We start from the raw sequence: 15,710 nt of genomic DNA on the forward strand, positions 1-15,710 counted from the left end.
GAGAGATAAGGGGGGAGGGGAGGACCTGGGACTGGCGAGGAGGGGCCGTGGGCGGGGCGGGGGGAGGGGAGGCTGGCTGAGCGCGGTCGGGGGAGGGGGACTCCCGGGAGTCCCGGGAGCCCCGGGAGCCAGGCCTAAGGACCCCGGCGGGCTGCCGAACTCGCGGAGCCGGCTTTGCCTGGAAGCTGGAAGGGAAACCCGGGGAACCCGCCGACCACTTGGAGAGCAAGGGCGCGGCGGGCGTATCAGCACCGCGGACAGCGCCCAGGCCCGCAGGCCGCGATCCGCTCCTCCCCTCTGCCCACCCCCTGGCGTAGAAACCAGAGACAGTGCCCCCCACTGGCCCAGGGAAGGGTTGGGGTTGGGGGGTGAGTTGCCCAGGGGTCAGAAAATCTACCCTGTGCCTCAGATCTGTCACTAGCTGTGTGACCTTGGGTGAGTCACGTCACCTCTCTGGGCGGCAGTTAATAAGACATCCCCTTGCCCTCTATTTGAGGGGCCCAAAAGCCAAGAGAAGATCCTTTTAAAACCCTAACTAAAGTCCAGAACATTGGTGTTGATCCGTTTTCACTGTACATGGGAGGCTTCTGGACCGGACTGCTTGGCTTCTAATTCTGGGTCTACCAATACCTTCCTCCTTCTAGGACCCCAGTCTCCTCATCTGTAAAATGGGGTAATGATGGTCTACATGGCTCATAAGATCTTCGAGTTGTTGTGAGGTTTAAATGAAATAATGCATGTAAAGTACATACAACAGTGCTGCGTGCTCGGTAGGCATTCTTGCTTATGATGGAAGGGACCAGGTGGCACTGAGTGAGTGGCAGATGGTCCAGAGTTCCCTCTGGGTGAGTCATTTCCATCCCTGCCTTCAGGGACTGGAGGAAGGGGCTGAGGGGCTTCAGACTAAAGGGCTGATCTGGCTTTTCCCACTCTGTTGCCAGCCGAATACTTCCTTCCCTACCCTCCTGGGCCAAATAGCCAGAGAAATCGTCTACCTTTGTCTCCAGAACTGGGAGACCTTTGCATGAGGGCCTCAGGGAAGGTTCCAACGACTCATCAAAGGTCCTCCTGCCTTTTCTCTATGGATCCCTTTGCTCCCGGTCCTTCCTAGGCAACTTTCAAACCTTAACTGGACTTGAGTGTCAATGGATAAAAGCTTTAGCTGCTCTTGGCAGATTCTCAAAAAATTGAAATTACTCTCTTAGTTGGCTTGACAGGCAGTGGGGTTCAAAGGCAACTCAAATCCCACCCTGCGGTAACTTTAGCTTCTAGCTGTGCTGAAGGTAGCTCCTCTTCACCCCATCTCCCCTGAGGAAACCCCTGGGAGAGGAGCAGAAAGGCCAGCCCAGTCCTGCTGCTTCGTCCCTTGCTGTCCCTCCTGGGGCAGCATTCCTGGGCCATGTATTGTATGTGTGTCTCCAGCAGGGCTATGGGTCTGATAAACCATTGATTTACCAGTTCTGATGAACCAACCCCTCAATTTCATGAGATATTGGTAAGAAGGATGAAAGGTATGTTTTGTATCCCAAGAAGACATGTGGTATGAAGCACCTGAAAACCTGGGCTCTGGTCTGAGCTCTATTACTTACTAGTTAGGTAATTCTGGGGAAGCCTTAACCTCTCTGAGCTCCAGTTCCTCCTTAAAATAGTAAAAAAGGAAAAGCAACATCTACTCTGCCAACAGGATCATTGTGGGGTTGTCATGAGGTGAGAGTGAAAGGGTTTTGTAAAGTGCATGCAGATGGAATTGTTATAACCAGGACCCAAATGTTTTTCTCCTTGATCAGTATCAGGATGGATCCTGGAGGGACTTCCCTGGTGGCACAGTGGTTAAGAATCTGCCCTCTGGACTTCCCTGGTGGCACAGTAGTTAAGAATCTGCCTGCCAATGCAGGGGACATGGGTTCGAGCCCTGGTCCGGGAAGATCCCACATGCCGCGGAACAACTAAGCCTGTGCACCACAACTACTGACCCTGCGCTCTAGAGCCCGCGAGCCACAGCTACTGAGCCTGTGTGACAGAACTACCGAAGCCCGCATGCCTAGAGCCTGTGCTCCACAACAAGAGAAGCCACCACAATGAGCAGCCCGCACACCGCAACAAAGAGTAGCCCCCGCTCGCCACAACTAGAGAAGGCCCGTGCACAGCAACAATGAAGACCCAATGCAGCCAAAAATAAATTAAAAAAAAAAAAAAAAAAAGAATCTGCCTTCCAGTGCAGGGAACGCGGGTTCGATCCCTGGTCGGGGAACTAAGACGCCACATGTCGCAGGGCAACTAAGCCCACGCATCGCAACTACTGAGCCTGCGCACCACATGAAAAATCCCATATGCCGCAACTAAGACCCGACACAGCCAAAAAAAAAAAAAAAAAGATGGATCCTGGGACTCTGGCTTTTCACCAGCTGAAGCAAACAGCTCCAGATGCCTGTCTGATGGGTGGCCCTGCCTGGTCACGGGGGGCTCTAGCCTTGCCACAAGAAGTGCTTCTGACAGAGTCCTGCACTGGGCCAAGCTCCCAGCTGGGCCCCTAGGGCTGTCGGTGGGACACTTGCAGGAAGAAGATCCACATGTGAGACAACAAAAGATGTGCCCAAAAGCATCCAAGGAATAACTGAAAATGATGAACCAGCAGAGCTAGGGCTTAAGCTTTTGGGCAAGGAGACTTTGAGGTGCCCCCTTGGAGGGGGTTAACAATCAGTCAGCACACAGAGGACAGTAATACTGAGCAAAGCTGACTGCATGGTCCTATACCTGACGTTATGGGGAGACCCAGAGACATATTATGACACACGGAGACTATGATATTGCGGATGATGATGTTGATGATAACACTTATTAAGCATGTTCTATATGCCAAGCCATCCACTAAACACTTAAAAAATCATATTTCTATTTTCAAAATTAAACTTGTAACCAAGTCAAAGAAGACTAAATTGTATAAAAAGTGTACATCAGGCCTCAGAAGTGACATTATTTTGAGCTGAGCACTTTACCCACCTAATCTCATTGAAACTTCAGCGAAATCCTACTGGAAAGGTTTATTCCCATTTGTAGGTGGGGAAAAGGAGGCTCAAGAGAGGTTAAGTTTGATACCACCCAGACTATAAGCAGCAGAGCCAGGATTCAAACTCCAGCCCGATCGAGGCCAGAGGTGGGGGACTTCCCTAGTGGCACAGTGGTTAAGACTCTGTGCTCCCAATGCAGCGGGCCGGGGCTCGATCCCTGGTCAGGGAACTAGATCCCACATGCATGCCGCAACTAAGAGTTTGCATGCCACAACTAAGGAGCCCGTGTGTAACAACTAAGACCCGGCGCAACCAAATAAATAAATAAAATAAAATCAGCGGCTTAAAAAAAAAAAAGCCAGAGGTGGGCTTCATCAGGCCCCTCAGAGAGGAGTTGACTCCAGCGGTGGCAGAAGTCACCCACAGTGGTAACAGCTCTGCATTGGTCGGTGTCCTGGCAGGGAACAGACAGCACGTTTAAAATGTGAATCATTTGAAGAGAGTTAAGGGACTATCTACAAGGTTGTGGGGCAGAGTTTAAGAACAAAGGATAGGCAAAGATGTTACCATCCCTAGGCCTGGAGGGACAGGAAGGCAGTTATGAGAATTCAGAAAGGATGGGTATGGGGAGAGGGCTACCTGGCAGGAGCTGTGGCTTTCCTTAAAATGAAGCATCTGACCCACAGGGACCTGGGAGGGAGCTGAGGAATAAATATCCCAGCCTCACTCTCCTCTTTCCTCCCCATCTCCTGCTGGCGCCTCCTCAAGCCAGTCCCAATCAGAAGCCAGAAGTTAAGGGAGTCCATTGGCACTGCTTGCATAGGTTGACCTCCTGGGACACAAGCAGAGTAGAGAAAGGTGTGGAAAGGTTCTGGAGGAAGGAGATATCTGGCACAACCTTCCTCAACTTGGGCCCCATTTGCTGTTCTCTGCCAGGCTGCTGCCCACTGAGTGCTCCAGCAATGGTGGACACCAAGATGCTCTAAACAGGGGGGCAGGTGACAGTGTTACAGGGATACCCTCTTTTCGTCAAAGACTTTGGCCATCTGTCCTGACCCCAAAAGACCACCCAATCTGGGTCCCTTGGGATGCTGTGGCTAGAGGGACTGGGAGCTCTGGGACTGGAGACCCAACCAGAAGTTACTGTGGATAAGCCTTTTAGTCAGCTTACCTTAAGAATGAAAGATCAAGCTAGGGCAAGGCTGCACTCTGCTCAGGGGTGAAATGACTGACTTGGATAAAATGGTCCCTAAAATCTCAGCTCTGACTTTTGGAGTTTGAGATCATTCCTCAACCACTAGCATGGCAACAGGAATGAGCTGTGTGTGTGTGTGTGTGTGTGTGTGTGTGTGTGTGTGTGTACTAGGCCACAATTCAGCCTCAGACACATCCCCTCTGCCTCATTCCTGCCCACATCCTCCTCCTTCTAGGGCAGAGAGCTCAGATGCTCACCCGGGAGACTTCATTGAAGGGATCCTGAGAGGTTCCACCGCCTGTGCCTGAAGTTCTTCCATTTCAGACCACTTTCCATGATCTTGGGCAGCTAGCTCCCCAGTTCTTTCATGATCTGGTGTAACTGTGGCCACTTTTTTCCTTAATTTTTCCCTAACTTTGTATTAGCTTTGCCACATGTAATGCTCCACATTTTGCCTTAAATGTACCACTTCCTTCAGCCAATTCTTTTAAATATTGTGTTTTGTTACAGAAGCATTAGAATTATACTTCAGAAAGGTTGGGAAATGCAGTAACAAAAATCTACCTGTAATCCTACTGCCCTAGTGCAACTAGTATTATTTTTGTGTATTATCTTCTAGTTTGTTCGTATGAATGATGATTTATATAGTCATCTTCATGGCATATCTGATTTTTTTTTTTTTTTTTGCCATGCCACACAATTTGTGGGATCTCAGTTCTCTGACCAGGGATTGAACCTGGGCCACAGTAATGAAAGCCCAGAGTCCTAACCACTGGGCAACCAGGGAACTCCCTGGCATATCTGATTTTTTTACCCATATTATATCACAACTTTTCACCCCCATGTTTCTGTGGAGTCTTCACAATGCTTGCAGCCTCTTGAAGATAACTGGCTATTTGTGGCTGGCTGTAGTCTTTTATTTGTTTGAAATACACTATCATTTTTGAATAATCTAAAAAATTTTTAAAGAAGATAAAGAGCTCGTAATCTCACCACCCAGATAGTACAGAATTATATACAGACTACGCAGACAATTCTTAAAAATACTTTAAAAAAAAAGACATGCTGATACTTATAAAAGTAAAAACTTCCTCATCCTCCATCTTCAACTTCTCTGCCCAGTTTTCCACCATTAACAAATTCTGTGTATACGTACACACACACGCTTTTTTTTTTCTTTCTTTTTTTTTTGCGGTACGCGGGCCTCTCACTGTTGTGGCCTCTCCCATTGTGGAGCACAGGTTCCGGACGCCCAGGCTCAGTGGCCATGGCCCACGGGCCTAGCCGCTCCGTGGCATATGGGATCTTCCCGTACCGGGGCACGAACCTGCGTCCCCTGCATCGGCAGGCGGACTCTCAACCACTGCGCCACCAGGGAAGCCATTTTTCCCCATTTTTAAGGTACTGACATCATATAGCACCACACCCTGTTCTGTATTGTGTTTTTTTTTTCCACTTGTATGTTGGAAATCTCCTAAAAGTCATGAAATGTTTTCATTCACCAATCGATGCCTATGTATCAAAATTAAAATTTTTTCCCCACATTATTCATTGTAGAAAACTTAGGAATTTTTGATAAGTAAAGATATAAAAACAAAATTGTCCACTTATACCTTTTGGTCATAACAAATCCTAACATTTGGCATTAAAAATTTTTATTATATAAAATCTTAATTATGTATAATTTAAACATCTTATTTTGTAGTCTGCTTTTTGGCTTAGAATGTAGCATGAACATTTTTCTCCTGCTACAGAGTGTAGTTCCACTGTATTGATAAACTACAATGTACTCTATCCATTTTCATATTGTTTGATAATTAGATTGTTTCTATTTTTTAATGTTAAAAACAGCCATGTGGGGCTTCCCTGGTGGTGCGGTGGTTGAGAGTCCGCCTACCGATGCAGGGGACACGGGTTCGTGCCCCGGTCCGGGAAGATCCCACATGCCGCGGAGCGGCTGGGCCCGTGAGCCGTGGCCGCTGAGCCTGCGCGTCTGGAGCCTGTGCTCCGCAACGGGAGAGGCCACAACGCTGGGGCCCACGTACCGCAAAAAAAAAAACACCAAAAAACAGCCATGTGGCAAATATCTTGGTAGCTTAATCATTTGAAAAGTGACTTTTATTGTCTTTTTTCTTATTGCACATAATGTTTATTTAGAAACATTAGAATATATGGATAAGAAAAACTATAAAATAAAAATCACTATAACTTCACCCACCCAGAGATAAATCACTTTTTACATATGTTCCTGTAGTTCTTCCAGATTTTTCTACAAATATTTTAATATATTAGTTCTACTTGGTAACTTTTTTTTCATTTCAAAATATATCTTGTTTTTTTCATGTCAGTAAAAGTCCCTCAGTAGTTGTATAATATCCCATCATATGGACTTGCTTCTTCACTTAACTAACCTCCTGTTGGACTTTTGTGTTGTCTTCAGTTTTACTCTATTGCAAACAATGTTGCAAGGAACATTCTTTTACAAAGACTCCCCCCGCCCCTGCATTTCTAATTATCTCCTTAGGATGAATTCCAAAAAGAGAAATTACTAAGTCAAGAGAAATGCACATCTGATGGCTTTTGATCATACTGTCAAATTGCCATGCACAATAATTGAACCAATTTGTACACTGACCTCAGTCATGATTGGGAGAGCCTACTTCCCTTCTCCATACAAACCCTGCATGGGATAATTAACAACACAAAAACAACCAACTGTTCCAAATTTGACAAGTAAAAAAATAACATCACATTTAGATTTTCAAATACTTCATTTCCAGTAATATTGACATTTAAAAATGTGTCTAGGGACATCCCTGGTAGCGCAGTGGTTAGAAATCCACCTTCCAATGCAAGGGACATGGGTTCGAGCCCTGGTCTGGGAAGATCCGACATGCCACGGAGCAACTAAGCCCTTGCACCACAACTACTGAACTTGCGCTCTAGAGCCTGCAAGCCACAACTACTGAGCCTGCTGGCCTAAAGCCTGTGCTCGGCAACAAGAGAAGCCACGGCATGAGAAGCCCACGCCCGCAATGAAGAGTGGCCCCCGCTCACCGCAAGTGGAGAAAACCTGTGTACAGCAACAAAGACCCAACACAGCCAAAAATAAATAAATAAATATACTTTTTAAAAGTGTGTCTATTTATTTATATTTCTTCTGTGAATTGTTTGTTCACATTCTTTGCCCATTTCTCTATTGGAGAATTTATCATTTCTTATTTCTTTATACTAAAAACTTTCAACATTTAAATTTTTTATTGTAGTAAAGTGTACATAACATAGAATTTGCTATCGTAACTATTTTTAAGTGTACAATTTAATGGCATTAAATACATTCACACTGTTGTGCAGCCATCACCACTATCCATTTCTAGAATTCTTTTAATCTTGCAAAGCTGAAATGCTGTGTCCATGAAACAGTAACTGTCTACTCTTCCCTCCCCACCCCCAGACCTCGGCAACCATGATTCTACTTTCTGTGTCTATAAATATAACTACTCTAGGAACCTCATATAAGTGAAATCATACCGTATTGTTCTTTTGTGACTTGCTTATTTCATTTAGCATAATATCTTCAAGGTTCATCCATGTTGTAGCACGTGTCAGAAGTTCCTTCCCTTTTAAGACTGAATAGTATTCCATCGTATGTGTAGACAACATTTTGCTTATCCATTAATCCATCCATGGATATTTGGGCTGCTTCCACTCCTTTGCTATTGTGAATAACAGTGCTATGAATATGGATGTTCAAATACAGGCATATATTTTTTAAACCAGTTTGACATTTGCCTTTTAATTTTGCTTATTATACTTTTGTTATGTGCTAGGGTTAAATATTTTTATTTTAGTCAAATACATTAATCTCTCCCTGTATGGCTTCTGCCATTGATGCCAAGCTTAAAACAATCCATCCCCATTTTATTTTATTATTATTATTATTTTTTTTTTGCGGTACACGGGCCTCTCGCTGTTGTGGCCTCTCCCGTTGCGGAGCACAGGCTCCGGACGCACAGGCTCAGCGGCCATGGCTCACGAGCCCAGCCGCTCCGCGACACGTGGGATCTTCCCGGACCGGGGCATGAACCCGTGTCCCCTGCATCGGCAGGCGGACTCTCAACCACTGCGCCACCAGGGAAGCCCTATTTTATTATTTATTATTTTTAATTTTTTTTTGTGGTACGCGGGCCTCTCACTGTTGTGGCCTCTCCCGTTGCGGAGCACAGGCTCTGGATGCGCAGGCTCAGCGGCCATGGCTCACGGGCCCAGATCTTCCCGGACCGGGGCACGAACCCGTGTCCCCTGCATCGGCAGGCAGACTCCCAACCACTGCGCCACCAGGAAAGCCCCATCCCCATTTTAATATCACAATACTTACCTATGTATTTTTTCTACTCCCTTATATATATATTTATACGCTTACATTTATAGTTCATCTGAAATATATCTTGTTATGTGAAATAGAGGCCTTGCTTTTTTTTCCCCTCTGTAAATGGCTAATTGTCGCATCACCATATCCATCACTAATTTGAAATACATATATTACACATACACACAGGTGGGGATGTTTTCAGACCTTCTATTCTGTTTCCTTGGTTTCCTTGTTAATTATGTTGGGGAAGCTTAAGGAAAGGATACTCAAAGGCAATTGCTAGCCTCATGCGAGACACTATATTTAAAGGTCAAAGGCAAGCTGCCAAACTATCTTGTCTGTATCTCCTTCTCTCTTTTCTTTTACATGATGCCTCTGTATTGGTTAAGTTCTTCATTCCCTGTTGCTTCCTGTCAGTTCTTTAGTTGAGACCTAGTGGAAAGCTCAGATGAGGATTCTCAGGATTTATGTAATCCTGATTTTTGTTACACCCTGGGGAAGGTGCCTATGGATATAGTGACAGATGTCAGTAGCATTTGGACTCTGCTGGAAACTTTTCCAATGCTCCTGAGCATGGGTCCACCATCCCTAAGGGGAAGATAAGCTCCCAGGGGCGCTACACCGGGAGCTAGATTTTCTCCTCTCTGCAGAAGTTTCCCTCCTGCAAAGCATGTGGATTATCCTGATATGAGAGGCAGGTGAATTGCACTGTGCAATGTACAGACAATCTCTGTGTTTATAAACATTTCTAAAACTCAGCTCCTTCAAAGCAGGCTCCCAGGACGCTGTGGGCCATGTTGGTCTCTGCTCAACTCAAACTAAAGTTCTGGGGTGAAAGTAGTTTGAAGGCCTGGGTGGAGCTGATCCTAGGGTCAGGCAGCGGGCTGGACCAAAGCCATACTGTTTTAATTACTGTTACCTTAAAATAGCTCAATAATCTGTAAGACGCATCTGTAAAGCATTTATAGTAGTTTAATTATTTTTATGCATAACTGTCTGGGTAGATGGAACAGGTGTCATGAGGAAGTAAGGCACAGGAATTAAGTGAATCCTCTCGAGTCACTCAGCAAGTCAGGTTTCCGTCACAGTGGAATCCGGAGAACCTGACTCCTGTCCCCGTGCTCCACAGAAAGCCCGCTCTGCTGCGCCGCTGGGCAGGCGGGGCGTGGGTGAAGGCAGAGAGGCGGACAGGCTGCGGTCTCGTCGCCGCGGCAAGGAGTGCGGTGACCCAGCCCCGGCCGGCTCCAGGGGCGGGGCCGGCGGCCGCCCGTGGGGGATGCGCGCTGCAGGCCGCACCGCCTGGGCTCCGGCCGAGTCGCCTCGCGCCCGCCCCGCCCGCCGGACCCGCGCCGCGGAGCGCGCCCTCGGCACTGGCCTGCGGCAGCCGGAGCCGCCTCCACCGTGAGGCCCGCGGCGGATAGGGAGTTGGCGCCGGCCGGGAGGCATGACGGGTCGCCGGGCGCCGGGGGAGAAGCGCTGGCAGCTGGTGCGCTGGTGAGTGAGCACCGGCGGGCGCGGGGCCTGGTGCGGACGCGAACCCTCGCGCCCCGCGTGCTTGGGCTGGGCCGGGCGCGGGAAGGAGCGGGGGCGCTGGCCCGAACTTTCTTCTCGTGCGGAGGCAGAGGGGCCGGGTTTAACGAGAGGCGCTGCGCTACCTGGTCATCCCCATCCGGCGTCTCCGAGCTTGGTCTTTGCGGTTCTCCAGAGCGATCGTCGCCGGTACCCTGGACCCTGTTCCTGACGTCAGGCTTTGGAGGGACCCCGGTCCTCCTTACAGACTCGTTGCGGGGTTTCCTCACTTTCCTCCCCGCGCCTTAGCTCTCTTTGTGCAGTGGGGTACCCCCTCCTACCCTCATTCCTTCTGCTGCTCGGGGTCGGCCAAGGACTGGGCCCCGCCCAAGAGGGCACAACCTACAATTCTCACCTCTCCTGTTCAAGGAGGTGCTTCAGTTCACCTACACGCGGACCGGTGGTTGTGGGCAATTGGGGGATAGGGTGTTTGAGAAGGAGGGCCTAGGAAGGGAGGGAAGAGGTCCCCGTGTAGGTGGGTGGTTGCCCCTACCCCACCGAGTCCTACCCAGGCTGGGAAATCAGAGCCTGCTGGTGTCAGGTGACGAGACTGCAGGCCAAGAGGGTTTCAGACGCATCGCAAAGGGGTTGGGCGCATGTCCCTGTTGTCCGAACGTTCAGGGCCGTTTCAACCAGGGGCCTGACCTCTGCTTGGCGGAACTTAGAATGCAGGGCAGCCTGCTCAGCCCACTCCTGCCCTGGAAGGACTCCAAGAATGTCTGGCTGGGACCCCTCCCCATCGCAAATCATCCCACCCAAACCAGGGCCAGGAGCATCTTTGAAGTAGCATTCCGGAACACCTCTCACCAGGTACATTCTGTAGCCTGAATACAAAGAACAACAATAATATCGTTAATAATAGCAACCTGGCTTCCAGAGCACTTCCTACTGGCTCTACCATAATCAGGCACTGATTCAGTTACTCTTCACAGTGATACTCAGGGGAAGGCATTAGCACCCCCCTCTTTCAGATGAGGAAACTGAGGCTCAGAGAAGGAAAGTGGTTAATCAATGTCACCCAGCAAGCAAGTGACAGAGTCAGGGTTTGAACTCAGGGCTTCCCCAGGGGCTTAACTCCTCCTCTGTTTCGCTTCATATTTCCTGAACACAGGGCCTGGCTGCCCATCCAAGTTCACCTTGTCAAAAAAACCTCAGCATGTCAGAGCAGGAGAGGGGTCAGTGGGTCAGCCTGCTCAGCCCATCCCACCTTTGTTCAAGGGTTCCAAGAATCAAAGTCCAAATAATCAAAATTATTATTTAGCAGTGGAGCTGCTCTTCAGATGAAACCTCAGTACATAAATCAGATAAAAGTAGAGTTAATCTGTTTGAAGATCTGGTGGGGAGTGGGCAGTTACTTAGTGCCCTCTCCCTGGAAAGGAGGCACCACCCTAGGACCCCAGAACTTCCCAGATCACTTTGTGCAGTTTGATTCCTTCCCTCACTTCATGGAGGAGGAAACAGGAAGAGTTTTAAAGGGGCAGAGCTTGGATTCCTGCTCTGACTCTCTCTGCCCTGATGCCTGTCTGGGCTGGATCTTGGGCTGAACCTGATGAAGCATAAATCATTATTAGTACCCTAATTAGGTTTAAAAATTTTTTATTTATTTGTTTTTTATTATTTATTTTATTTATTTATTTTGGCTGCATGGGGTCTTAGTTGCGGCACGCGGGATCTTCATGGCATGCGGGATCTTTCTTTTTTTTCTAGTCATGGCAGGTGGACTTCTTAGCTGTGGCATGCATGCAGGATCTAGTTTCCTGACCAGGGATCGAACCTGGGCCCCCTGCATTGGGAGTACGGAGTCTTACCCATTGGACCACCAGGGAAGTCCCTAGTATCCTAATATAGGTTTTAGGTCACCTTTCACTCCTGGTTAAAAAAGCCCATTGCTCTGAGAAGGTCCTGAAAATGTGACTTGAGTGATCAGACAGCACTCTTTTCTTTTTTTAAAATAAATTTATTTATCTATTTATTTATTTTTGGCTGCATTGGGTCCTCCGTTGCTGTGCGTAGGCCTTCTTTAATTGCGGTGGGCAGGGGCTACTCTTCCTTGTGGTGTGTGGGCTTCTCATTGCAGTGGCTTCTCTTGTTGTGGAACACGGGTTCTAGGCGAGCGGGCTTCAGTAGTCATGGCATGCAGGCTCAGTAGTTGTGGCACATAGGCTTAGTTGCTCCGTGGCATGTGGGATCTTCCCAGACCAGGGTTCGAACCCATGTCCCCTGCATCGGCAGGTGGATTCTTAACCACTGCACCGCCAGGGAAGCCCTGGCAGGGAGCACTCTTGAAGGCAAGACACCTTCTGAACTCCATGGCACACTCCCAACATGATCAGCCTTGGCCTCTGCTTCCAGGATTTCAGATTGAGTCAGTTTTCTCAATTCAAATTGGCTTAAGAGAAAAAGGGAATTTACTGGTTTATGTAACTGAAAACACCAAGAACTTTCCATGTTTCAGGCAAAACTGGATTCACGTGCTCAAATAATGTCACCAAATAACGCCCTACTCTCTCCTTTCTCTTTCCTCTGTTCCCTTTTTATTCCGTTGTGGAAGTGAGGTGGCTCTCAGGAGCCGCAGGCAGCCCTCCAGACGAACAACCCTCCGGGAAAGACAGCTTCCCTTTCTCAGCGGTTCTATCAGAAGTTTCAGAATGTCATCCCATTGGCCTGTTTTGGGTCACATGGCCATCCTTCAGCCAATCACCATGGCAAGGGGGATGGACTGCTCATATTGGCCAGGCTGGGTCATGCGCTCATCCTGGGAACTGGGGGCTGGGGTTAACTCCACCCAAACAACAAAATTTTGAGTGGGAGAGAGGGTGGTGAATACTCATTGGGCAACAAATATGTCTGATGTCTACCTACTCTTTTAGAGCAGCTCTTGCTTTGGAGGCTCCTCCTCCAAGCTCTCCATAAAGTACCCAAAACTAAATTAGAATTTGGTTGGGTTCTTCAGCTCGTTATTAGATATGTATGACTTTTTAGCTTCTGATTATTTCTGAGGGCCTGTTGCCCAGTTTATGACGGTGGGGCTTCAGATCTGGGAGAAGGAACTGACAGAGGCTAGAGGCTAAGGCTGTGTGAGTACTTGAAAAACATTTCAAAGTGCTCTGGCAACAGTCTTTTTACTGACTGTAAAGTATTCCATTCTAAGTTGAACCATAATTTCTTTGTCTAGCCTCTACTGATGACCTTTTAGGGAATTTTTTTTTTTTTTTTTTTTTTTTGCCGTTGTGGCCACTCCCGTTGCAGGCTCTGGACGCGCAGGCTCAGCGGCCATGGCTTACGGGCCCAGCCGCTCCGCGGCATGTGGGATCTTCCCGGACCGGGGCACGAACCCGTGTCTCCTGCATGGGCAGGCAGACTCTCAACCACTGCGCCACCGGGGAAACCCTGTTGTTTTAATTTTTATTTCTTATATAAGTTGATTTTTTAATGTTTATTGGTCATTTGTGTTTCTATTTTTGTAAACTCATTTGTTTCCTTTGTCCTTTTTTTCCATGTTGATTTGCTCATTATATATATATATTTTTCACATTAATCTGCAAAAGCTCTTTATCATGGAGATGTCTTTTTTATTTCTTAGTAAATTTTATATTTTAGAACAGTTTTATTTTTTTTAAGATTTTTTTATGTGGACCATTTTTAAAGTCTTTATTGAATTTGTTACAGTATTGCTTCTGTTTTTATTTTATTTTTTTTATGTTTTGTTTTTTTGGCCATGAGGCATATGGGATCTTAGCTCCCCGACCAGGGATCGAACCCGATCCTTTGCCTGCTTTGGAAGGCGAAGTCTTAACCACTGGACTGCCAGGGAAGTCCCTAGAACAGTTTTAGATTTACAGAAAAATTGAGAAGATAGTACAAAGAGTTCCCGTATACCCCACACCCAGTTTCCCATATTATTAGCTTCTTACATTAGTATGGTACATTTGTTACAATAATGAACCAATGTTGATATATTATTTTGACTAAGTTCCATAGGTTATTTAGCTTTCTTATGTCCTTTTTCTGTTATAGGGTCCCATCCAGATACCACATTGCATTTAGTAATTAATGTAATGCTTCTTCTCGGCTATGACAGTTTCTTGGACTTTCCTTGTTTTTGATGACTTTGAAAGTGTTAAGGAGTCCTGGTCATATTGTAGAATGTGCCTCAATTGGGATTTGTCTGATGTTTTTCTCATTATTAGTTTGGGGTCATGAGTTCTGGGGGAAAAAGACCACGAGGATAGAGTGCCATTGTCATGCATCATATCAAGGATACATACTATCAACATAGCTTATCAATGTTGACGTTGACTTTGATCACCTGGCTGAGGTAGTATTTGTCAGTCTTCTCCACTGTAAAGTTGCTCCCCTCCCCCTTTCTATAGTGTATACTCTTTGGAAGGAAGTTACTCTGTGAAGCCCATGTCTAAGTAGAGTGGAGTTATGGTTCACCTCTTTGAGGACAGAGTGCTTCCATATATTGTTTGGAATTCTCCCGCACCCGAGATTTGTCTCTTTCCTCCCCATTTATTTATTCAATCACTTATTTATATCAGTATGCGCTATTAGATATTTGTTTATTTTAACAACAGCTTTATGGGAATTCACGTGCCTCACAACTTACCCAAAGTGTAAAATTCAGTGAGAATATATTCACAGGGTTGTGCAAATATCACCACAGTCAATGTTAGAACATTTTCATCATCCCCCAGAGAAATCCCATAACCTTCAGCAGTCCCTCTCCTCCATTTCCTCCCACCCCACCCTCCCCCAGCCTTAACCGCTCGTCTCCTTTCTCGCTCTCTGGATTTGTCTATTCTGGACATCATTTCATATCAGTGGAGTCCTACAGTATGTGGTCCTTTGTGACTGGCTTCTGTCACTTAGCAAAATGTTTTCAAGGTTCAGGTTTCGATGCTTGCCTGACCTTCCCCAGTGTTCAACTGAAAAAATAAGTGTAACCTGTAAAGTGCCTGACCCTTCTCTCTTTTGGTGATGGGTTGCATCCTCCTGGAGGTGTCACCCACCTCCACAACTGGGGGACTCTTACTATGAGCAACTTCTACCCCTCCCCCCCTTTTCTCATTCCTTTTGAAATGTCCCTGACTATGCCCATGTCTTGATGCCTACTTTTCCAGGGATAATCTGAGAAGCTGGTCCTTGCTAAAGTGTTTTTTTTTAATTTTTAAAATTTTTGGCTGCGTTGGGTCTTGGTTGCTGTGCGTGGGCTTTCTCTAGTTGCGGCAAGCAGGGGCTACTCTTCATTGCGGTGCGTGGGCTTCTCATTGAGGTGGCTTCTCCTGTTGCAGAGCACGGGGTCTAGGCACAAGGGCTTCAGTAGTTGTGGCTCACGGGCTCTAGAGCACAGGCTCAGTAGTTGTGGCACACGGGCTTAGTTGCTCCGCGGCATGTGGGATCTTCCCGGACCAGGGCTCGAACCCGTGTCCCCTGCATTGCCAGGTGGATTCTTAACCACTGTGCCACCAGGGAAGCCCCTTGCTCAAGTTTTAATGGCTGCTCGTGCCTTACAAGGTTGACTCTTTGCAGTATTTAATCTCCTTCTGTGTACTGTTCAATA

At 47.2% G+C, this 15,710-nt stretch overlaps 1 protein-coding gene across 1 annotated transcript in view; it reads left to right on the top strand.

Moving 5' to 3' along the window:
- The first annotated feature begins 9,929 nt into the window (after nt 1-9,929).
- RAP1GAP2 (RAP1 GTPase activating protein 2) overlaps nt 9,930-15,710 on the top strand; it is a 445,551-nt gene continuing 439,770 nt past the window's right edge. The window contains exon 1 of the mRNA XM_033423226.2: nt 9,930-10,069. Coding sequence (XP_033279117.1) covers nt 10,020-10,069 — 50 coding nt within the window. The 5' untranslated portion in view covers nt 9,930-10,019. The remainder of the gene's footprint in view (nt 10,070-15,710) is intronic.

Source organism: Orcinus orca, chromosome 19 (genome assembly GCF_937001465.1).
Source record: "Orcinus orca chromosome 19, mOrcOrc1.1, whole genome shotgun sequence".
Classification (NCBI taxonomy): domain Eukaryota; kingdom Metazoa; phylum Chordata; class Mammalia; order Artiodactyla; family Delphinidae; genus Orcinus; species Orcinus orca.